We start from the raw sequence: 25525 nt of genomic DNA on the forward strand, positions 1-25525 counted from the left end.
TTCAGTTTCTAAAACACTTCCTCCTTTAGCGGTAGATCGTTTTTTTGCAATTGATTTTTAGAAGTTTTCAATTGTGTATTCGAGAATGTCCAACACTACTTACATATGATCTAAGCAGTGTTTTTGTAATTTGTCTACGTTGTGTAGGTGAAATGATCGAAATTCTCTGTAGTGGTTACACTATTTTTTTAACAGAACAACTTTTGCTTCCCAACCGAATGCAAACTTAATGTTTGGAGAAAACATTCACGTCGCAGGACGGACGCGTACCGAAAGAGTTCGTTGATGTACGTAATTCCCAACAATTGAGTTCCAAACTGGTCCAGGCCAATTAAAAGTTGTCATACCCTAACCACGCTGCGCTGGCAGCAACCTACAGAGTGTACAATCCAATTTTCAGTACATCTCTCTCTCTCTGTCTGTGTCCCAGTCTATGGTGAGGAGGGCTCATATAGTTAGCCGGGTGTTGTGAAGGATTAAACATTTGTTGTTTGGAGTTCGCTGGGTCGGTTGTCACACGAAACAGGACGTGAAAGTTCCGGTGTGTGCGGTGTGAATCGGTTGCACGGTTAGGTGAATTAAATCACAAGGCAAGGATAACAATATTTTAGCGTGGCATCGCGCGCGTCACTCAGTGCTTTAGAATGAGAAGTTTGTGGCCGTTAATTATATTATTTGCGTATGGCGTTGCGATGATTGACGCAGGTCGTGGCAGAGGCGGCGGCGGCGGCGGTCCTCGGCCAAGTGTTGGAAGTGAGTGTTGAAAAGTTGTCATAAGTTATAATTAGCTGGGGTCAGTTGGGATGGACAGCGAGTTAATTAAATTAGTTTTAAAAATATGTAATATTTGTTTTAAAATACCTCTTCTAGTATCAGCTGAATAGTGAAATTATAGTTTTGAAGGGATTACTAATAATAATTTAATAAAGGGTCATCCACAAACCACGTGGACACTCTCTGTTTTGAACTCGAATTACTGAAGTGGTCTTACTAATTCCTAATAAACTCATACGATATGCATGATGCTCGGGAAGAGTGGCGAGACTTGATCCCTAGCCGGTTTCTCGTCAGCATGTGGGTAATAAAATAGCTTTGTTGTAGAAAGTTGTGTGAAATTGACTCAAACGTATTGTGGAAAACAAAGAATAAGAAAATAAAAAAATGTTCGAATTAAGTTACACACATTTTTCTTTATACATGAATTGTTTGATGAACTTATCAACTAAAAACCCTCACGCATTTGACGTTAAATTTATCGTCATACTAATTTTACAACCAATTATTTAAAAAAGTGAAATTAGGGAGACTTGATCTGTGCATTTTGACAGTCACTGGTTTTCTTTCTTTAGTGTTGTTGTAGATGACTTACTGTAGTTTGTACTGGTTTGTACCATGTTTAATTTTTTTTCATACTAAGCTTGTTGTATTATGAACGAAAACGATCAGGCTTTTTGCCTTCCTCACCTTACTGAGGAAAGACTATAAAATCACTCAAAAACTGAACTTCTCAATTAGACCTCCTAGACCCACCTTCATGTATACCTATCGACTCAGAATCGAATTCTGAGCAAATGTCTGTGTGTGTGTGTGTGTGTGTGTGTGTGTGTAGGGATGTGGGTCTGTGCACCAAAAAATATGCACTCGATTATCTCAGCACTGGCTTAACCGATTTGGACCGTTTTGGTCTCATTCGATTCGTCTTGGGGTCCCATAAGTCCCTATTGAAAATTAAGAAGTTTAGTAAAGTACTTCAAAAGTTATGCTATAAAAAAACATTTTGACTAAAGTCCGGAAGATTGTAAAAAGGGTGGTTTTTGTAAGAAACCCCAGCATGTTATACATTTTTAGAAAGGTATTTAAAAGACCTTTCCAACGCAACCAATACATTGAAGATCTGACAACCCTATCAAAAGTTATTAGCAATTAAGTTTTATTTATGCACTTTTTGGAAGCTGGATCTCAGATATCACGATGAAAACGTTGTCCGGATCTATCATGCAACCCGTCGTTGAACAGGTAATCAAAAGACCTTTCCAACGCGTCCAAAACATTGAAGATCGGACAACCCTATCAAAAGTTATAAGCACTTAAGAGTTATTTATACACTTTTTGGAGGCTAGTTCTCAGATATTTAGATGAAAACGTATTCCAAATATATCATGCGACCTATCGTTGGATAGGTAATTTAAAGACCTTCCTACGAGCGTGTCTATTTTGGATAAAGTCAAACTAAAAAGTGACGAACTGTCACTTTTTACACGGCGCTCACGAACACTATCAAAACAAACGTTTGGTAGTGTTTGTGAACTCCGTGTAAAAGGGGTGTCAAACTAAAAAGTGACCCCGATGGTGTCAAACCATCGGGGTTTGAGTGTACTTTGTTCGGAAACTCAACACCAAGTCTGTTTGTCCCATTGTTAAACTTCTACGCATAATTATCCCACCAAGTTTTTTCTTACACGGATTCATTGGTTTTACGAAGCATTATTATAGATAAGGGCGATAAACTGCTAACTGGGGCAATTAGGGACTTATAGGGCGAATAGAAACCCACGGGACAATTATGCGTAGAAACACAAAAATCGATCGAAAAATTTCAATCGCATTTTTCTCAGTTGCACTTTTTTGAACATGGGACAATTATGCGTAGAACGGCAGTATGTGCGATACAAAAAAGAGAGGATCAAGTCTCTTCACTTTCTCCTATATTGTTTAAAGTTTTCAGATTTTAATTATTGTCTTTTCACTAAACGGTTCTTGTTTTTCTTTTGCTAGAAACGTTTTTCACTATTGACGCCTTATGAGAGCTAGTGACCCAAAAATTTCCCCAAAATTTCCCAGGCTATCCTTAATCACTTTAACCCCGTTTCACCTGCTCTATCCGCTTCGCCGTACAGTGTCGTACAACGCAAGCTGCATCAACCCAAACGACGAGGCCGGCCACTGTGTCCTGGTGCAGGAGTGCAAGCTCGTCCTGTCGGTGCTGCGAAAGGAAACTCTTACCAACGACGATGTGGCATTTCTGTACAGCAGTGAATGTGGCAAGCTGGAGGGCAAAAGTCTAGTCTGCTGTCCGAGCTATTCCATTGCCGGCAATCACAGTCACAGCCAGCTCGACCCCGTTAACCGAGTGGATCAGGCGGTTCAGGGCCAGGGTCACGAGGTCACCGAGCAGGAATCCAAACCAGTGCAGGACCAGTGGAGCTTGCTGCCACAGCCTGGGGACTGTGGGATCCAACCGAGCTATCAACTATTTGGAGAGAATTTCACCAAGCTGGACGAGCAACCGTGGACGGCGCTGGTTCACTACGGCAATAAACGTAAGAATGGTTTGGCCATGATTTATAGAGGGAGTACACTTTTGGGCTGCAAAGCCCTCATTAGCTACTCGGTCGTAACCGTAAATTTAAATTCGTCCGACGGGGGTGTTTGTTTCGTCCTTTAATAGCGTACGAGTTCAGTTTCGAGTGTGGAGGTGCCCTCATCAGCTCACGTTACGTGCTCACCGCAGCCCACTGCGTTACCAACAGAACCAGATGGAACAAGTACGTTGAAATGCAAAATGGACCTTCTCTGGTCGTATTCTGATACTAAAATACTCTGATTGCTATATTAGGTAATAAATGCTGGCCAATCAATTTTTTTTAGGTAAAATGTTGCGCGTAGAATTGTATGGTGTTACATTAATTTATATGATCTATTTAATAATGTATTTTTAAAGATATTTTAAATATATTTTTTATATTAGGGATCATCCATAAACCATGTAGACACTTTTTGGAAATCTCGAACCCCCCCCCCATTCGTGGACAATTGGCCATACAACAAAATCTTTTTTATATGGAGCGTGGACAATCGCCATACCTCCCCCCCCCCCCCTAAAGTGTCCACGTGGTTTATAGATGGTCCCTTACAAAATTTTTTACCGTTCACCGTTTTAAAAATAGTAAAAGGGTAAATTTTGGTCCAATATCCCTAGAATAGCTCTACTTTGGGCCCAAAAACATTAAATCCATGCCAAATTTTTATATTTGGAGTGGTGTACTAATGCTCCACTAGGAAGATAAGGAAGTTTTTCTGTACCGTTAAAAACTCTATATCTACAAAAAAAAACAAGATTTCAAGGTTAATATTTATATAAAATCGATAAAGAAGATTGGCACTACCACAAACATCATTTTCTTACAATTAATTCATTGCTAAACCTTAGATTTATTTAAGCTTCTTTCAATAATTCTCTGAGATTCCCATACAAGTCCTAGAATAACTGAGCAGTTCTCTACGGAATCGGCCTTTTTTCTTTAATTTTAATTATTGTATTTTTTTTTAATTCGGCTGAATTTTTTTTGGTACCTTCGGTGTACCCAAAGAAGCTATTTTGCATCATTCGTTTGTCCATAGGTAATTCTCTACCAACTAACACGAAATCGGAAAAGTTGCCCCGACCCCTCTTCGATTTGCGTAAAACTTTGCTCTAAGGGGTTATTTTGGTTCCTGATCACGAATCTGAGGTCCATTTTCCGATATTTCGTGACGGTGGGGCGGTGCGACCCCTTTCATTTTTTCTGGTTTTTTACTAAGACACGTTTTTTAGTGATTTGTAGCTCGCAACCGTGAAGAGATAGAAATTTGGTGTCAAAGGGACTTTTGTGTAAAATTAGACGCCCGATTTGATGGCGTACTCAAAATTCCGAAGAAAAGTATTTTTCATGAAAAAAGTTAAAACATAGTTTTAAAATCGCTGCCATTTTCCGTAACTCAGCTGTCAAAAATCGTGAGACATATCATTTTATGGGAAAATTAATGTACTTTTTGAATCTTGAATAACCCAGAAGGGTAATTTTATCATTTAGAACAGAATTTTTAATTTCAAAATTACGTGTTTTTTCTAACATGGCAGGGTTACATTTTAGAGTGCAACAATGTTCTACAAAGTTGTAGAGCAGACAAAAATAAAAATTTTGATGTATAGACATAAGAGGTTTGCATGTATTCTTCACGAGTTATCAGAATTTTACAAAAAAGTTTTTTTTGAAAAAGTTATGTTTTCGACCAGTTTTTTGAATTTTTAACCCCAAAAACTCAATTGTGTTCTTCGGAAAGTATTTTTTTCGGAAAATTCAGCTAATTTTGCATAAGAATGACCCCTTGGACGATTGTTGTGGCTTGTGCACTGATTGTATGTGGGGATTTTACGAAAATAAAAAAAAAACAAACCGGATACACTCACTCATTACAAAAATATATTTGAAAAAAAATTCTGATGCTCAGCAAAAAAGGTCCGATTTACAATGTTTAAACATGAAACATTTGTGAAATTTTTCGATCTTTTCGGAAAAAAATATTTTCAAAATTTTTAAATCAAGACTAATATATCAAAAAGGCGTAATATTGAATGTTTGGTCTTTTTAAAATGTTAGCCTTGATTTAAAATTTATGAAAATATTTTTATCGAAAACATCGGAATCACGAGAGAGACTTAAAAAACATCAATTTTCTTGTTTTTAAACCTTTGCATGGTAATACCTCAGCAACTAAGAGTCGTATCAACAAAGTTCGAAAAAGCAAAATATAGAGAATTTTCTCAGCTTTTCAAAAATAATTTTTTTCAAAAGTTGGCAAACATGGGCACTATTTTTAAAAATCAATAACTGTGACAATTTTGAAAAAAAGTTACATAAAAATTGCTACAACTTGAAAACGGTGCACTTTATCAAAATTTCACTAGGAAACTTTTTGATTGCAAATTTAATTTTACATCGAAAAATAAAATTGAAAAAAAATTGCGACCAATATTTCGATTTTTTTTCAAATTGTATTGATTCAAAAAATCATAACTCGGTCAAAGACTTTTTGCCCATTCTGGAAATTTCTGAAAAGTCTGCATTTGATGTGCTTTAAAACATATCAAAGAATAAAAAAATAGTGTTTTTTTTTGTAAATCAAGTTTAAGTGACAAAAAGTGAAATAAAAAATCACCAAATTATTTTTACCGTGTATCATTTTTTTAGTGTAGTCCATATCCATTCCTACAAATTTGCCGAAGACACCAATTCGATCAAAGAATTCTTTCAAAAGATACAGATTTTTGAATTTTCATATATTATTTTTGTATGAAAAGCTGCCAAAATACCGAAGGCACCAAAAAAGTTTCAGCCGGATTCAAAAATACAGAAAAAATCGAATGACCGAAATCTCAGAGAATTGCTCAACTAAAATATTTAAAAAATATGTCATAACAAGTTTATTGACTGCATTACAATCAATTAACTCACTTTTTATTAATTCTTACTGTTTCATTTTTTTGGTCACAAAACTATTGGTTTTAGCGCCCTTTGAAGAATCAGCCTTCAAGAAATTTTGTTTTATAAATCAAACAAGTTTAAATTTCAAACTCAATGTACAGGGGCTCTTAAAAAAGGAACAAATGATTCCTTAACATTTTTTGTTTCATCTAAAATGCTTTCGTGTCGGTTTTTATTTTTAATTATTTTTTCCAAAAATACCATATTTTTGTTAACATTTTGGTTTGTAAAAACGCTCATACTCCATCAAATTGGTCATCTCAAATTTTTGTGCGCTGGTGCTACCATTGACGTTAGAGGGTTTCATTTTGCCTTCCTCACTGAGGTAAGGCTATAATCCTGCTCTAAAAATGAACTTTCTATTAAAAGCTCCTAGACCCACCTTCATGTATACATATCTACTCAGAATCGAAAACTGAACAAATGTCTGTGTGTGTGTATGTGTGTGTGTATGTGTGTGTGTATGTGTGTGTGTATGTATGTATGTGACCAAAATTCTCACTGAGTTTTCTCAGCACTGGCTGAACCGATTTTGATCGAACCAGTTGCATTCGACTTGGTTTAGGGTCCCATACATCGCTATTGAATTGTTTGAAGTTTCGATAAGTAGTTCAAAAGTTATGTATAAAAATGTGTTTTCACAAATACCCGGATCTCAATTATATGCATGTAAACGATGTCCGGATCCATCATCCGACCCATCGTTGATTAGGTAATTGAAAGGCCTTTCCAATGAGTCCAAGACATTGAAGATCTGGCAACCCTGTCTCGAGTTATGACCACTTAAGTGATATTTATGTACTTTTTTGAAGCCGGATCTTACTTAAATGTATGTAAACTATGTCCGGATCCATCATCCGACCCATCGTTGGTTAGGTAATTGAAAGGTCTTTCCAATGAGTCCAAAACATTGAAGATCTGGCAACCCTGTCTCGAGATATGACCACTCAAGTGATATTTATGTACTTTTTTGAAGCCGGATCTCACTTAAATGTATGTAAACTATGTCTGTATCCATCATCCGACCCATCGTTTATTAGGTAATTGAAAGGCCTTTCCAATGAGTACAAAACATTGAAGATCTGGCAACCCTGTCTCGAGTTATGACCACTTAAGTGATATTTATGTACTTTTTTGAAGCCGGATCTCACTTAAATGTATGTAAACTATGTCCGGATCCACCATCCGACCCATCGTTGTTTAGGTTAATTGAAAGGCCTTTCCAATGAGTCAAAAACATTGAAGATCTGGGAACCCTGTCTCGAGTTATGACCACTTAAGTGATATTTATGTACTTTTTTGAAGCCGGATCTCACTTAAATGTATGTAAACTATGTCCGGATCCATCATCCGACCCATCGTTGGTAAGGTAATTGAAAGGCCTTTCCAATGAGTACAAAACATTGAAGATCTGGCAACCCTGTCTCGAGTTATGACCACTTAAGTGATATTTATGTACTTTTTTGAAGCCGGATCTCACTTAAATGTATGTAAACTATGTCCGGATCCATCATCCGACCCATCGTTGGTAAGGTAATTGAAAGGCCTTTCCAATGAGTACAAAACATTGAAGATCTGGCAACCCTGTCTCGAGTTATGACCACTTAAGTGATATTTATGTACTTTTTTGAAGCCGGATCTCACTTAAATGTATGTAAACTATGTCCGGATCCATCATCCGACCCATCGTTGGTTAAGTAATTGAAAGGTCTTTCCAATGAGTCCTAAACATTGAAGATCTGGCAACCCTGTCTCGAGATATGACCACTCAAGTGATATTTATGTACTTTTTTGAAGCCGGATCTCACTTAAATGTATGTAAACTATGTCTGTATCCATCATCCGACCCATCGTTGGTTAGGTAATTGAAAGGCCTTTCCAATGAGTACAAAACATTGAAGATCTGGCAACCCTGTCTCGAGTTATGACCACTTAAGTGATATTTATGTACTTTTTTGAAGCCGGATCTCACTTAAATGTATGTAAACTATGTCCGGATCCACCATCCGACCCATCGTTGGTTAGGTTAATTGAAAGGCCTTTCCAATGAGTCAAAAACATTGAAGATCTGGGAACCCTGTCTCGAGTTATGACCACTCAAGTGATATTTATGTACTTTTTTGAAGCCGGATCTCACTTAAATGTATGTAAACTATGTCTGTATCCATCATCCGACCCATCGTTGGTTAGGTAATTGAAAGGCCTTTCCAAAGAGTCCAAAACATTGAAGATCTGGCAACCCTGTCTCGAGTTATGACCACATATGTTATACATTGTGTTCTTTTTTTCTGGATCTAAAAAAGATGATGAAACCACTCATATACCCATTTTTGGTAAAAAGTGAGGAAGGCATCAACCATATAGGTGGATTAAGTTAGTTTTTACTTAAATTTTCAATGTTGAGATAACAACATTTTGGGGTTTGCTAGTAAGTATTTGATTTCTTTTTTTTTTTTAAATTTGTAGGCAGTTAGATTCACAATCCAATGGTTGGAATCCCGGGATGGATGAAAGCTTCGGTGTCAAAAGAAGTTTGCAATCGCCTCAACAATCAAGCCTTTGGGCACCTAGTTTTAAGTAGGAATCTCGGAATTGAGAATGCCAATACAATGCTGTAGGTCGAACAATTGGATATTATTTACTTAAGTTTGAACTAATTTTCAACCTATTTTTTAAGAGGCAGTATTTGTAAATATTGCTCGGTTTGTTCTAGAAGTCGTATCAAGGTGCTCCGATTTGGATGAAACTTTCAGCGTTTGTTTTTCTATACATGAGATGAACTCATACCAAATATGAGCCCTCTACGACAAAGGGAAGTGGGGTAAAACGGGCATTGAAGTTTGAGGTCCAAAAAACATAAAAAATCTTAAAATTGCTCGCATTTCAGTAAAACTTCATCATTTCCAACTCTCTTAGATACATTCGAAAGGTCTTTTAAAGCACTTCAAAATGATGGTGGATTTTTTAACAATTTGTTGGATTAGGGGTAAAACAGGGTTTCGCTTACTTGATACAGCATTTGACGTATTGACCACAGATTATTACTTTTTTCAAAAATGTTTTATTAAATTATTTTTAAATCAAATTTACAACTTCAATACTTCTAACTAACGTGAAATTTTCCAAGGATTCCAAATATGACAAAATTGAGACCAAAAAGTGCCGCTATGGAGGCCTACAGGGCAAAAACTAACGTTGTAAAAAGTTTGTTATAGAAAAATCGAAAAACTATGAGAAAACCGCGATTGGCCAAAAAGTTATTACCGTAGGCTTATAGTCCATGAAATTCCCTAACTTTTGACTTATAAGAGTATGGTTGGAGGCTGTTGCAAAAAGATATTAAGGTTTTAAATAAATCCATTTTTCACAGTAATTTGCAAAAGCTATGAGAAAAATTAAACCAATCCTGGATGTCTATGGCTCATTTTGAAGTGCTTTAAAAGACCTTTCGAATGCATCTAAGAGAGTTGGAAATGATGAAGTCTTACTGAAATGCGAGCAATTTTTAGATTGTTTAAGTTTTTTGGACCTTAAACTTCAATGCCCGTTTTACCCAACTTCCCTTTGTCGTAGAGGGCTCATATTTGGCATGAGTTCATCTCATGTATAGACAAACAAACGCTGAAAGTTTCATGCAAATCGGAGCACCTCGATACGACCTGTTACACATTGGTGAAAAACTCGCGCTTAAGAGAATTCAACATTTGACCCTGACTAATGCCACATTTCCAATTCAAGTTCCAAAACGTTAAAAGTTTGAAATATCGGTTACCACGGTTTTCAAAGAGATGCACTACTTCAAAGAACATATGAACACCATTTTGTGTTAGTTTATCATTATGGACTCCGTTATCTTTTTTCTCAAGACCGTTTATTGTGGATGAACTTCTAAACAAATAAAGATACTTGTACGGAAAATCTAGAGGTACAATATGGCGATAGTTTCAAGAAATACTGCAAATTAAAAAAATTATTTAATGAAATTAGACTTTTATGCTAAAAGTTTGTAAATTGGTAGATAGATTAGAACAAATCTTTTGTAACTTTCTATTCTTTGCAGACTGACGGTGCGCCTCGGCGAGTGGGACACCGAATCGACGGTGGATTGCATCTCCATCGGAGACTTTAGCGAGTTCTACTGCGCCGATCCGGCCATAGACGTGGCCGTCGAAAGCGTGCTTGTCCACGAGCAGTACGCCCGCCATCATCGGCCCCAGCTGAATGACATTGCACTGCTACGGCTGGCGGAACCCGTCGCCACGAGTTCGTGGGTTCGTCCGGTGTGCCTGCCGGAACGGTCCGTGGCGGCCAAGGGCGATGACCAGGTGTTTACGCTGGCCGGATGGGGGAACAACGGGTGTGGTGAGTTGGTCATGAATTTTGTGTTGGTATAAAAAAGATATTAAAGCTGTGTTCTACTTCAGGTAACACGAGCCGTTACAAGGTTCGGTCCAAGTTAAACGCGCTTAGCCAGGAGCAGTGCAAGGGCAATCTTCCGGCAGGCTTCCGAAGGGCCAACGAGTACCTCTGTACGGTTGCGGTCAACGAGGGTGACAAATGTCACGCGGATTCCGGTGGAGCCGTGACCAGTACACGGCAAGTTGCGGGCGTTGGAGTAGTTCACGAGCTGGCCGGAATCCTGAACCATATGAAGGAGTGTCAAGCCAGCAAGCCAATTGGCATTTTCACCAACGTGGGACAGTACACCGAGTGGATTGTAAGCAAATTGGAACAATAGAGAGGGCAAACACTAAACACATATATTTTGAATAAAATCTGATCAGATCAACCTTTAAGCTTTTGTTAATATTCAGCCATCCTAATTAGTGCGAAGCGCTGTTCACCAGAAAATCCCCACCAAAAAAAAAAAAAAAACTGTGAAACGAGCGTAAAATATCGGTTATTGTGTCACCAATCAAAAGGGCAATACCGAATCCCCCGTCGTTACGGTCTCCGATGTCGTTATTCATCTGCTTTTAATTATTTCAGCAACGCTACATTGCACTATGGGGTTTCAGGCGGCCATAAATCGAAAAACCGACATACTCTAATTATTTTTTTGGTATTTTTTTTTTCGAAAATAAACATTCTAACTAAGAAAAATCCGGAGTTTGAAAGTTGTAGGTTCAAAATTCACTGAATTGCAGACCTTCAAAGGCAAAAATGGTAAGAAAAACATGTTTTTGACAAAAAATGATTATTTTTCATAGTTGTACTGTGTAGCTGTTTATGTATTTTTCCTGCATCATTATATATATTCAGAAAGGTAATTGATTCAACTTTTCAATAAAATTTTACAAAACACACTTTTACAGGCTAAAAAAAATAATAAAAATCAAAAAAGATGGATTTTTGTTCAAAATTTAGTTTTTTCAACTTTGTTAATGGAGTACTTTTTTTGTGTGCATTTGTGCGATCTGAAAATTTCCCAGCTTAAAATTTGAACCATGTCCTAACTTGTCTCCAAATTTCAAAGTGCACTTATGTGGGTCTCGTGGCGCAGGGGTAGCGGCTTCGGCTGCCAATCCCGATGATGCTATGAGACGCGGGTTCGATTCCCGCCTTATCCACTGAGCTTCTATCGGATGGTGAAGTAAAACGTCGGTCCCGGTTTCTCCTGTCTCGTCAGAGGCGCTGGAGCAGAAATCCCACGTTAGAGGAAGGCCATGCCCCGGGGGGCGTAGTGCCAATAGTTTCGTTTTTATGTGCACTTTTTGAGTTATGCCATTTTGAACATTTTGATTCATGCAAGAAAATTAATGATTTCGCGCATACGCTTGGTTAAAATCACAATATTTACCTGCGGAGGCAGAAATGACGTACCTGCTATGTATGTTTTGGAATTGATTTGATATTCATGACTTTGTTGGTACTTAGGTACGTTTAATAAAATTAGAAATACCTATGCTAAGTATTTAACAGCAACAATTCTTTGAATATTCATATCAGTTAGTTGTTGTGTTCTTTTAAAAATATGGATAATAATACCGTAGTGTCCATGTTCGATGTAACGAAGCACCATTCTGAAAATGTGAAAACTGCTTTCGAGTATATTTGTAAGAATTACAACATTGCAGAACCATCACATGATCTACTCAGGGAAAAACTACGCATGTTGTTCTGTAGCTTTAAAACGAGCTATACAAAAGCCCATAGAAGAAGTTCATTTTTTGAGTCATCTAACAACAATTGGTTAAGTGAGTTTGATTTAGAAGGATTTATCGTGGAAAACGTGAATTTAACAAGTGGATCAACGAAAAAACGTGGACGAGAACCCAAAGAGTTTGATGCGAAGAGTGATAGGAGTGTTCGACGTACCATTGATAATGAATCATTGGATCCTAAAGTGGATTCAATTCATATGGCTTTGTTAATGGCAAGGAGAACAGCATTTAAAAGGCACGATGTGAATGTAGATAAAGTGATAGGACACCTCCTGAAAAATTAGGATTACTTTTCTAAAATGTACGTTCAGTTAACTAACGACCGACAGTTAAAAACGCCGGAAGAAGCATTTGCGCTGATTATCGAAGCACACCTTACTAAGGCTCAGTATGAAATATTTCATTTTGATTGGTGCCAAAAAAACATGCGCACCTCCTGTTGAATTCATCGAAGGGTCAGCCTCGAAGATAAAAGTGGAATTGCAAGCTCTGATGAATCATACGGCATCTAGAATACTTCAAGTAATAAGGCAGGATGTGACAGATTATCTAGATAGTCATGATTTAGATTGCGCCGAATTGGTTTTATTGAGTAGTTGGGGAATGGATGGATCCACTGGATATTCTCAATTTAATCATTCATTGCCAGAAGGTAGCATTGATGATTCCGATGTCTTTGCTGCAACGTTAACTCCCATCCAATTATACGTGCATAGTGATGGTAAACATATTTTATGGCATAATCCTACACCTCAAAGCATCAGATTTTGTCGACCAATTATGTTACAGTTTATTAAAGAATCTAGAGAAATCATCAGTGTTGCGTTCCTCACGCGCTCGTGAGCGCTCACTTTTCGCTCATTCGTGAGGAGGTGCGCTGCGCGAGCTAGCTCACGTTTGCCCGCGCTCACGTTTGCTCCGATTTTTTCAGCTCGCGTTTGCTCCACGCTCGCGCTCACGCTCATATTTCGCTCACGGAGTGCTCATTTTGGACGTGTCGCTTATCATTTAACGTTTATGAGAAAGTTTTTTTTTTCAATTCTAGATGCAATATTTGCGTAAGGTGCAGTAGGGCTGTGGAAATATGACTTTGCGAACAAATTTTATGATATATGAATTGGAATAGCTTATTTTCATCAATCATGTTTTTACATAAAAGGTTGGATTCGCAAGGGTCAAATAATTTTTCAGACATACAGTTGAATGTATAAATATTTTAGAATTTAAAGGCCGTATTGTAGCAGAGAGGGGCGGAGGGGTATAGACGCCTAAATAAAAGGGCCTGTAAACCTTAGAAAAACTTACAAAACAATGAATTGATTCAAGAGGATTTATGCTTTGGTAAGTTCGATTCAAGGTGAAATGCTTGGTTGATTAAAATATAACATTAAACTGTTTTATGTACCTAATCAGTGTTTTGACTACATTTCCAGATTGCGGGTCAGAATGAGCTACCATTAAAAAAAGTTATTACGTTTATTAAATCTTTCAGTGATTCAGTGATTAGAAACGGCTAATCATTTCTATAAGGTTAGTCTTTATTTAGCAAACATTTTAGAAAATAGGGTAACATTTTTGAAACAATTCTATTTTAAATATATGCCTCTAAATTCCTAAGGGTTGAAATAACCCTTTTGACTCAAATCAAATAAATTGTCAATATTTTTCACCACGAAAAGGTTGGCTCTTCTTCCAACAAGTGAATTTTATTCAACATTTTCGCAACCAAACCTCTGAAAATATTCAGTTACAAGTTATATATGATTTTTTGAACATGGATGATTGTAACTGTTTAAAAGATTATTTAAAAATAAATAAAATATACATAAATTGTCAATATTTGTGTACATAACAACAATACAATATGGTCCAATATGGATTTGATTTGTGAACAAACAGTGCATCTCTTCACGACAATGAATGTTTACATTATGAATTTAGTTTTTTGTTCCTTGTTCGAAAAATGTCTAGATTTTAAATAGAACGAAAATTTCGGATCGCCGATCAAATCCATTTCATTGCCTACTTTTGTTTGTTCGACCACTTTCTTGATTTTTTTTGCTGCCTGTGCTAAGATAGTTCTAGAAACTTCGTTTCAAACAGGCAGATGCTTCAACAGGAAAAAACAACTACCTACTTTGGCTCACCAGCTCACGTGAGCGCAAAACGCTCCGGTGAGCGTGAGCGAGCACGAGCTACCTGATAAAAACTCACGCTCCAGCTGGAGCGAGCAAGCCTTCCGTGAGCGCTCGCTCATTCGCAACCCTGGAAATCATCCTGAAAACAAAACATGATCTGGAAAAAGAAATGTGTGAATTGACACCTTTGAAAATTGATCTTCCGGGTGATAAATTCGTGTTGATCGATTTTAATTTTGTTTTGAGTATGATAGACGGAAAAGTGCTGACATATATTACTGGTTCATCATCGATGCAAAATTGTCCTATATGTGGGGCAACACCTAATATAATGAACTCCATCGAAAAACTAGAAGAAGGATTTACTGCCAATGAAGACACATTATACTATGGAATATCTCCACTTCATGCTTGGATACGGTTTTTCGAATGTCTGTTACATATTTCATATCGGATGGAGATCAAACAATGGAGGGTTACGAAGGATCTTAAGCTGAATTATCTTAAACGAAAAAAGATGGTTCTGGAAGCATTGCACAAGGCATTTGGATTTAGAGCTGATCAACCAAGATCAGGCGGTAAAGGTACGAGTACTACCGGAAACATTTGTAGGAAAGCATTTTCTAACCCGGAACTTTTAAGCAGTGTATTGGGCATTGAAAAAGAGTTGATCGAGAGATTTCGTAATATTTTGATAGCGATCAACTGCCAAGAAGCCATTAATCCTGAAATATTTGATGAATATTGCAAAGATACATATAGGTTCTATTTAGAACACTACGAATGGTATAAAATTCCTGCAACTCTGCATAAAGTGCTTGCTCATGCAGGTGATATAATTCTTCATTCTCCTGCTCCTCTTGGTGTTTTGGCAGAAGAAGCCGCTGAATGTCAACACAAACATTTGAAATTATTTCGTTCGCATTTTGCTAGAAAAAGATCACGAAAAGCAAATTTAATGGATGTATTTTTAAGGGCATTGCATGAGTCGGACCCATATTTAAGTTCAATGTGGGTAAGCAAAAAACATACCAAGAAAGTTTGCTCTTCATACCCAACAGTTCGATGCCTCTGTGCTCTGATGTACTAACTGACTTTTGGGCCAAAATGAGTTAATGATGACATCTTTTAGCTAATTAAATTCCATACAAAACGCTTCTAAGAGATCTGAAAAATTCGTTTCCTACGCGGAGATATCGCCCTGCAACCATTTGTACTAACTGACATTTTCGAACGCATCATGGATGTGCTCTCTTATTTTTCATCATGGCTTGACCTTTTGAAAACACGCAAATCCATAAAAAATACGATTACACTATAATATTATGGTGAATTGCCAGGTGTCCTTACTAGTTTGAGCAATATTATGGAGCACTATTTTGGAAGGCAATTAGCACAAGTGTGCACATTTTGATACCTGAAGAAGTTGCAAGTTAGACGAAGTGTGTCAAATAATTATTTAGTGGCAGAGTTTTTTTAATTGGATGACCCCTAAGTGTGACATTGGTAGGTGGATGTTATTGTTACGTAGTATTTGGATTGGACGACCCCCGCAGTTGTTCTAAGTGTGCGCAACGTCTTAAAAATGTTTTAAATTGGATATTTTTGTTAGGCTAAGTGTGAGATTAATTAGTGGATGTTATTGTTACATAGTATTTTTTAATGGATGACCCCTGCAGTTGTGCTAAGTGTGCACAACTACTTGGGGTGGTTTTTGAATTGGATATTTGAGTTAGGCTAAGTGTGATATTGGTGAATGGATGATGTTGTTACGTATTTTTTTTTATTGGACGACCCCGGCAGTTGTGCTAAGTGTGCACAATGAATTAAAAAATGTTTTAATTGCGGTGTATTACGGTGAAACGAATGTCACGGTGTAAAGAATGCTACGATGCAACGAATGTTGTGGTATAACAATGTTACGGTGTAACCATACTACGGTGTAACCATACTACGATGTAACGAATGTTACGATGTAACGAATGTTACGGTGTAACGAATGTTACGGTGTAACGAATGTTACGGTGTAACCATACTACGGTGTAACTAATGTTACGGTGTAACGAATGTTACGGTGTAACGAATGTTACAGTGTAACGAATGTTACGGTGTAACGAATGTTACGGTGTAACGAATGTTACGGTGTAACCATACTATGGTGTAACGAATGTTACGGTGTAATCATACTACGGTGTAACGAATGTTACGGTGTAACGAATGTTACGAATGTTACGGTGTAACGAATGCTACGGTGTAACGAATGTTACGGTGTAACGAATGATACGGTGTAACGAATGCTACGGTGTAACGAATGTTACGGTGTAACGAATGTTACGGTGTAACGAATGTTACGGTGTAATTAATGTTACGGTGTAACGAATGATGCGGTGTAACGAATGTTATGGTGTAACAAATGTTACGGTGTAACCATACTACGGTGTAACCATACTACGGTGTAACCATACTACGGTGTAACCATACTACGGTATAACGAATGTTACGGTGTAACCATACTACGGTGTAACGAATTTTACGGTGTAACGAATGTTAAGGTATAACGAATGTTACGGTGTAACGAATGCTATGGTGTAACGAATGTTACGGTGTAACGAATGTTACGGTATAACGAATGTTGCGGTGTAACGAATGTTGCGGTGTAACGAATGTTGCGGTGTAACGAATGTTGCGGTGTAACGAATTTTACGGTGAAACGTATGTTCGGTGTAACTAATGTCACGGTGTAACGAATGTTGTGCACACTTAGCACAATTGCAGGGATCGTCCAATCCAAAAAACTACGTAACATAACATCCACTAGCCAATGTCACACTTAGCCTAACCCAAATATCCAACTCAAACACCCTTCAAGAAGTTTTGCACATTAAGCACAACTGCAGGGGTCGTCCAAACCAAAAAAAAACACGTAACAACATCATTCACGTAGTTGTGCACACTTAGCACAACTGTAGGGGTCGTCCATGTTCAAAGACTAAGCATTGATTTTTTTGGAGCACTTTTGTTCTATTCGATACAAACCAAGAATCCATTGCAAGAGACACACTTGTTCTAACTGCAATCTACCATAACAGTTCTAGGGTTTGTGTCCTGGATATCTCGCATTTCTGAAAAGGTCGTATGACATGATGGAAATAAAATAAACTAGCTCAAAATTTTTACAAAATCATTTTCTTCTGTTTGTAAGCGTAGATCTATTCGGTTTTCGTCATACTTGGTCTTATTGAAGCTATTTCAAGGATTATCATACTTTTATTTATGAAACCTTACACTTCACTAATTTTTTCTTCATAAAATTCAAGTTTTATCGGTCGTTGCTCTCAAAAACTGTAATTTTCACACTAAATTTAATGATAAACAAATCTTTTAAAAAGTATTGTTGAGAAAAATATTCCTTAACTAGCAAGAATTCAAAGTTACTACGCAAAAAACATTGAAACAACAAATAGGGGAAATCTACCCTTTCCAATCAAAAACCTATCTTCGTCATATGGAGAGTTTGATGCTCGATTAAAGCTCCAAAAATACTATTTGGGCTATAAACTTACCAGCAACAGCACCGCCTCGAGTAAGCACGCAAATGTATGCCACTTACTGGCCAAAAAGATCACATTTACTGCACTTTTGATCATAATTTGTATTTTGCGAGACCACTTCTCATCATTTTGTTGGCACACACAGTGACACACACGAGAATCCCTCAAACGCTTAATGAATATCGCCAAAATTAACTTTTCACTTTCGCTTACTTTTTCACGGCGCTTAAGATATGAAATTGCTTCCAACTACCGGCAACATGTTCTTTTGATCATTATTAAGGCACTCACTTGAAGAATAATCCCGAAAAATGTAATAAATTAGCAAGCGCCATCAAAAAAACAAACGCGCCAAGTCGTTTGACGTTTCAATTCACTTTGCATTAAAATCGAAGGCTGAAGGAAACCAAGCGAGAGACGAAGGCAAAAAAGAACAAAGGCTGGCCGTCAACACCACCAGCAGCACAGGCAGCGATGCCAGGAAACTTTCCCTATAAATGCCACTTTTCGTGAGTGTTCGTTTGAACTGTCAGCGCAAATGGCAACACTCGACAGAGTGTTGGAAGAAAAAAGAACTAAGCCGATATTAGAAAAATGGGCGTGGCCCAATGCATTCGCCTCGATTAGAATACCCTTGGGAATTTTTTTTTTGTTAAATTCTTGGTAAAGAAATAGAATAACTTTTAGTGAAAGTGAAAATAAACAGAAATGTTCACAAAAACTTGCTCTACTCGTTGGTGTACTTGGTTTTCGTAAAATTCAAGGGATACTCTAGATTATCCAGCATCATTCAAACACGACCGCTTATTAGGATTAAAATGGGTAGATTTCCCCTAACTACTATTTTTACAATAAAATGACTCTGCGCACTTTTGTACCAAGTGCCACGTTGGAAGTATACACGACTCTGCCATCGAAGAAGCATTTTAGCTCAACTGCAAAATTCGCCCTGTGCACGTTTGTGCTAACTCATACAAATCACTGTTCAGGACACACTTGTGCTAATTGCAAGCGTGATTTGTTTTCGTAATTTCTCTGCCAATTTTTTTTTGCATTTCAAAAGTTTTCATATTTTTCCATGTCTTTAAGTTATGTCAGGAGCATACTTTAAAATTATTAGGACAATTGTTTGTCGAATAGTTTCCCAGAAACAGTAATTCAAAGTTAAAAAATCGATTTTCTCGTAACCACCAAAATGTCAGTTAGTATAAGAGAGCACACAAGCATCGAGTTGTTAGAAGTTTCATGGTTTTCGAGGATTCTGAAAGTGATACAAGTTCTAACATAATGAATGATCTTATGGATGCTGTTGATGAAGTTGACGAAGATTTTGAAGAAGATGTTGTGGACGAAGATTAGATTTTTGACAGATGAAGTGCATTGAGATATATCTAGTCATGTAATATTTATTAAGTGTTGGTCAATAAATTTTTAATAATCAAATTAATTGCATTTTCATAAACATTCCTTTGTTTCCTCCTTCTGTGATGGTACAATGTTCCAGAAAATCCTAAAACATCGTAATTTTTTTAATTTGGGTGGTGAGGGGGAGGGGGTCAAAGAGAGGTAGATTTTGACTCAAGAGGAAGGGGAGGGGATTGAAAGTAAACGAAAACTATAACAAAGCATAAGCCGCCATTCCGTGCATCAAACAGACAGAGCAAGGATATTAAAATTCACCATTTCAATGCATGTGGGCTCAAATGTATAAAAAAATCGAAAAAAATCGAAAATTTAACTTTTTTTTTTGAAAAATATCAAATTTCATTTGTTTACATGATAATAAGTACAAACAACACAAAAAAGTCACAAAAAAGTGAAAAAATATTTTTGGCCGCTCGCTTCTATGGAAATACCCCATAGTGCATTGTGCCTCATTAAACTTTTGGTCCCACGGTGGTGACCCTTTTATGTTTTTCCCGTCAGTCGGGCGTATTGAAGGAAGGGTTTAACCAGTGACGCAAATCACTTTTGCAATCGATCTGAATATTTTTTGCTGTTAGAGACATTGTTCGAAATTTATTTTTGAACTGGTAGGTGTGACCTCGCTGGTTATATTATTATTTTTAAGTCATTTGCATAAATCATTAATTTCAGTGGAAAGCCAGGCTTATTTCCATCCAATAGCAGCATGGACATATCATAATTCTATAGATTTTTACCAACACTCGGAATTACTTATATATAATTCTTAAAATTATCTTTATAAAGACATTGTTCATGATATCATTTTGATTGATTCTGATGATCAAATCAATACTTTGCGAGCTTAACATCAAACTTGAGTTTTGCTAATTGATTCTGCTTCCTAATAGGTAGGTGAAATATTTAGATTTAAAGAAGTAAGGTAGCTTTAAATAAGTGTTTATTTATCTACAGATTTAATTGATCGATCATGATGCTAAGTGTAACCTACCCCATAGTTCTGAAGATTTAATTAGAAAAAATTAAAAAAAAACCCAAAAACGCAGTATTTCCCACATTTAACGACTCGCGCGCGTGTGTGTGTGTTTGTTTTCTAACCACTCAAGTCCCATCATTTCACGACCCAACTAAACTGGTTTGCGAAGTGAGTGCCCTCTCTCGGATCGGGAAATATCCAATCTCTGTGGCTATATGTGTGTTAGCACACTTACCGGTGCGCAAACTGGTTGTTGTGCTTTTGTTTTGTTCAGATCATTCGCGTCAACGACGCCGGGTGACGACCAGTGCCACGGTCATCGGTTCAGTATTAGCAGGGCATTGGCATAGAGGAAACCGATCTGCTCGATCGTGTCCAGCAATGGCAAACGTTGTTTTGGTTCTGGTTGCAGCCGCCCTAACCGGCTTCTTGCAGGGTTCCAGTACCGTAGTGGCGCAGTGTGAGTATTCTTGAGGAGGTTGTTGAAGTGCATCGGTGATTGAGAAGATGGTTGGTTTTTCCAGATTGGTCCAGCTGCAAGACGCCTGTCAATGAAGTGGGATCATGCGTCCTGGTAGCGGAATGCAACTTTATTCGCCAGGTGCTTCAGAAACCTATTCTGGGCCAGAATGATATCCGATTCATCGAGGCTAGCCGATGTGGTATCAAGGACAGGAAGGCTCTGGTATGTTGTGCCAAGCCTTCAGGATCTCCGCCAGCGGGCTCGTCTCCTCCGGTTGCTCAACCGGTTACATCTAGGATCGACCAAGCTCCCTCAAACGTGGACAAACGCCACTTACTGCCCAAATCTCCCGTATGTGGAGTTCAGTACAGTGACCGAATTGTGGGTGGAGAGCGGACAAAAATTGACGAATATCCCTGGACAGCACGTGTTCAACACTTTGATAATCGCTGTTAGTAGCTATCCTACGAGGTAACAGGCGTGCTAATTGGTAATGCTAATCGGCGGTTCTTCTGTTTAAACACTGTTAGATGGGGAGACTAAATTCCACTGTGGAGGATCGCTGATCAACGAGTTTTATGTGCTGACCGCGGCCCATTGCGTCTCGGGGATTCCCCGCCACTGGACTGTGTGAGTTTCGATTGGTTGCTATGCAAATTCCCTGACATAATTTCTACTTCAAGAGTGGGTGGTCTTCACTTTTTGAGAAGAAACCTGTTTCAACAAAAAATAAAATAAAAACCTCATTCAAAATTCCTAGTAACGCCGTTCGCTTGGGCGAATGGAACACCGCCACCGATCCGGACTGTGGTGAGGATCCGGACGACTGCTACGACCGGGTGCAGGATATCGACGTTGCCAAGATCGTGCAGCACGAGAACTTTATCAACACTAAAACCGAAGTGCATAATGATATCGCGCTGTTGCGGTTGGCCCGGAAGGTCGTCTACTCGGATACGGTGGTGCCGATCTGCTTGCCGCTGGATGGTAGCTTTGCCAGCAGGCCGTACGATTCGCTGAAGATGTTCGTTGCAGGATGGGGACAGACGGAAGATGGTGAGTGTATAGTTGGGGTTGGACAAATGGAATCGGGACAGGAAAATATTTTGTACGTAATTTTTTTTTTCAAAAATGGCGAATTTTGGTATTTTGTTTCTCAAAAACTTTAACGTAACCTTATCGAAGGGGTAATTTTGATTTGCGTTTTTCTCACCATACTTGTTTGCATATGAGACATTTTTTGAAAATGGGCAGTACACTAGTAAAAGTATATTGAATGTTGAACCTCCATTTCATAAAAAATAACGTTTTTGAGAACAGATCTTCGTGAAGTTGATCAAATCGATCCATCCGGACTAACCGTTTTTTTTTTCTCATTCCAGCTAGCGGTAGTCAGTTCAAGCTGTACGTCGCGCTGAAGGGCGTCCCGGTGGAGCGTTGTCGCGCCGAATTCCCAACTGCGCGCATTGACGACCGGCAGATCTGTGCCGGTGGCGAAGCCGGCAAGGATTCCTGCAAGGGAGACTCGGGCGGACCGCTGATGGACCTGGTCGTATCCCAGGGACAGGCCGTTTACTATCTGGCCGGGGTGGTCAGCTTTGGCAAGCAGTGTGGACTGGCGGGCGTTCCGGGGGTGTACACCAAGGTGAACCGGTTTGGCGATTGGATTCTGAACCATCTGGAGCCGTGAGATTGAGATTTGAACTGAAGAGACGAATAAAGGCAAACCTTTTTATTTAATTTCAAAATGTCTTTGTATTTCCTTTTGTCCGGGTGATATCTTAACAATGAAAAAGTCCTTCCGTTACATTTATTCTTCTATATTTTCCAGAATCCAGTCCATATATTTGCTGATTCTGGTGTAGACTCCGGGAACATTTTCGGTTCCGCACTTTTCCGTTCCGAAGCTAACGATACCCTTAAGAAACCACGCTACCTTTCCTCCGACGCGTTCCGTCTTCATAAGTGGTCCTCCGGAATCACCGCGGCAGGAGTCCTGCCCTTTGACTCCACCGGCGCACAGCTGAGTTTCGATGATGTCCACGTTGACCGAGCTGAATGCTTCGCCGCACCGGTCATTGTTCCAGCTGGGGACTTCCAGGTACATCTTGTATCGACTAGCTGTCTTATTTTCCGTTTGGCCCCATCCGGCGACCGTCATTTTAAGTCCTTCGACGTCTAGATTTTTAAGGTCTTCCGTGGTTGGTAGACATATGGGCTGGATGAACGAAGTGTACTCAACCGGTTGCATCAACCGGATTAGCGCCAAATCGTTGTAATCGGCACCATTCTCCTGGAAGTAGTCCTCGTGAACGTAGTAAGACGACACCAAAACGTCACGCACCGAATCGGCACAATCCTCCTCGTCATGGTAACTGCACTCTGGATCTTGCTGGGAGTCGTATTCGCCCAGCCGAATCTTGTAAACCGTCCAAGAGGATGGAACACTCTGGATGCAGTGAGCTGCCGTGAGCACGTAACGCTCGTTGATGAGGACACCACCGCAGTGGAAGCCGAATCGTTTGTTTGCTGTGGAACAACCATAACAGTTCATCTTCCGCGTAATCAACTGTATTAATCAACGCGCAACGCTGACCTTGAACTGATCATCGTGGGTTGATAGTCCTGTCGTTCACTACGAACGGAATACTCACACTTGTAGTACTGGATCCTCGCCAGCCACGGGTACTCGTCCAGCTGAGCAATGCTACCACCCACGATTCGGTTGTCGGACGTTTGGCCGCACGTTCCCAGGGCAGGCAGACTGGCTGGTGCGCTGAACCGGGCCTTCAACATGCCTGGCAACGGACAGCAAACCATCCGGGCTGCATCCAGCATACCACAGTTGGAGTTCTTGATGTAGTTCCGCTCACTGTCGGTGTAATTTTTGCGCATCAACAGGGCACTGATCGCGGAGCATGACTTCAGGGGAACGCAGAGTCCCTTGACCCCGGCACCATCCGTGCATGATTCGTACAGCTCAACTGTGGACCGGATACAATTCGTTAAACCTCACCGTAACCATAAACCACTGCCCAAAAGTTACCTGCTTGGCAAGCAGCGATCCCAACGAGGAGCACCGTCAAAAGACACCGATTAACCGCCATTCCGTCCAGAATCCCCGCGCACTCACTACTGATACGGCGACTCGATAGACTCGATCGTGAAATGTAATACAAAACGCCGCGGCATCCGTATAGCCTTCAGGGGATGTGCAGTGGTATTGGGACGACCTGTACCAATACGCACAAATCTCAAACGCGAAACAGGTCTCAGCTTCATTGCTGGACGCATCGCGATTCGGGAGATGAAAATCCTCCCGAGCGAACAGACGAAAACAGGTCCGAGGTGTGTTAGTAGACAACGGCGCAGTCGCGAGATGAACAGTTAGGTTGGGCACTAATCGAGATAAGAAGATTCGGGCTAGAACTGTGTGAACTGTGGCCTAAATATATGCCACTTTGATAACCGTGAACTGAACTTTGGAGTTCACGGGGTCAGTAGGGGATGCAGAACTTTAGTTCTATTTGATCGCGCAAATACTAGTTGTTGTATACGAAAACACGCATTTTAAGCATAATAAGGAACTGATACTATTTCCACTCTTACTATGGGACCATCCATAAACCACGTGGACACCCTAGAGGGGGGGAGGGGGGTAGGTAGAGGGGGCGGTCAGCGACTGTTCACGACCCATACAAAAAAAATCTCTTGTATGGACATTGTCCACGAGGGCGGGAAGGGGGGTCTGAGATTTAAAAAAATAGGGTCCACGTGGTTTATGGATGGTCCCTAACTGCACTCACGAATAAAGCATCATTTTAAATGATTTCAATTAAAAACGTTTCAATTAAAATCGTATTCATCGTCAAAGTTCTGATGAGTCAACATTTGGTAAATTTGACTATTTTTTCATGAAGCTCCATTACGTTACATTTCAACCTCATACGAATTGAAAGATAAGAACAACTATATGACCATGACTAAGGCTACCAACTGTACTAATTTTATTAATATACTTTTCCAAATAAGATACATAAAAGTGGCTTTCCTCATTAAAAAGTCGTTTAAAAATAAGCTTTTAGCTTTTTTGGGTCGCCCATACAAGTCTTCATATAATTATAACAGCTGTCCACCCAATATATTAGGAACCTCTGCGACTATTGACGTAGACTACGTCTTACTCGAAGGTGATGGGGTGGCCCTGGAATACTGCGTCATCCGTCATTCGCTTATATCTTCCTTCTCTCTAATCGAATTGACACGATTTATGTTCAATCCGATTTGAAAATTATTTAGCAATTTGCTATAAAATTTTCATTGTTGGCAAAATAGTTTTACTATTGAAACAATTCAATGTTTTAAAATGTTATCAAAATGCAGACATTTTGCATGCAAAATGAGCGCTTCCCACCCACGGACGGGAATGTCAAGTACCTATTTTGAGGGGAAAATCACCCGAGCACCGCGACCAGTGTCGGTCACGAAAAAGAGAATGTGTAA

General features: G+C 39.0%; 2 protein-coding genes and 1 long non-coding RNA gene across 3 annotated transcripts; 2 read left to right on the forward strand and 1 right to left on the reverse strand.

Moving 5' to 3' along the window:
• Positions 1-252: 252 nt before the first annotated feature.
• LOC6049997 lies at positions 253-22770 on the forward strand. Its single transcript, XM_001866636.2, has 10 exons — positions 253-753; positions 2898-3320; positions 3449-3545; positions 10366-10667; positions 10730-11041; positions 20690-21019; positions 21084-21473; positions 21553-21652; positions 21783-22078; positions 22405-22770. The coding sequence occupies exons 1-10, from the start codon at positions 645-647 to the stop codon at positions 22710-22712; spliced, it is 2667 nt and encodes an 888-aa protein (XP_001866671.2). The 5' UTR covers positions 253-644; the 3' UTR covers positions 22713-22770.
• LOC119768842 lies at positions 20105-20631 on the forward strand. Its single transcript, XR_005278254.1, has 3 exons — positions 20105-20191; positions 20256-20473; positions 20538-20631. It is a non-coding gene; the product is annotated as an uncharacterized LOC119768842 (long non-coding RNA).
• Positions 22758-24198, reverse strand: LOC6049998 (CLIP domain-containing serine protease 14D). The gene is made up of 3 exons (XM_001866637.2): positions 24069-24198; positions 23677-24006; positions 22758-23551 (listed from the first exon to the last, which is right to left on the reverse strand). The coding sequence occupies exons 1-3, from the start codon at positions 24127-24129 to the stop codon at positions 22833-22835; spliced, it is 1110 nt and encodes a 369-aa protein (XP_001866672.1). The 5' UTR covers positions 24130-24198; the 3' UTR covers positions 22758-22832.
• Positions 24199-25525: the final 1327 nt, after the last annotated feature.

Source organism: Culex quinquefasciatus, chromosome 3 (genome assembly GCF_015732765.1).
Source record: "Culex quinquefasciatus strain JHB chromosome 3, VPISU_Cqui_1.0_pri_paternal, whole genome shotgun sequence".
Lineage (NCBI taxonomy): Eukaryota > Metazoa > Arthropoda > Insecta > Diptera > Culicidae > Culex > Culex quinquefasciatus.

Bases quoted from the DNA above. Each gene is read 5' to 3' on its own strand.
- LOC6049997 (XM_001866636.2), top strand. From the start codon at position 645: ATGAGAAGTTTGTGGCCGTTAATTATATTATTTGCGTATGGCGTTGCG. The intron at 754-2,897 runs GTGAGTGTTGAA...TTCGCCGTACAG, and splicing joins TCCTCGGCCAAGTGTTGGAA to TGTCGTACAACGCAAGCTGC. The intron at 21,474-21,552 runs GTTAGTAGCTAT...AAACACTGTTAG, and splicing joins TCAACACTTTGATAATCGCT to ATGGGGAGACTAAATTCCAC.
- LOC6049998 (XM_001866637.2), bottom strand. From the start codon at position 24,129: ATGGCGGTTAATCGGTGTCTTTTGACGGTGCTCCTCGTTGGGATCGCT. The intron at 24,007-24,068 runs GTAACTTTTGGG...TCCGGTCCACAG, and splicing joins GATCGCTGCTTGCCAAGCAG to TTGAGCTGTACGAATCATGC. The intron at 23,552-23,676 runs GTGAGTATTCCG...GTTGTTCCACAG, and splicing joins GAGGATCCAGTACTACAAGT to CAAACAAACGATTCGGCTTC.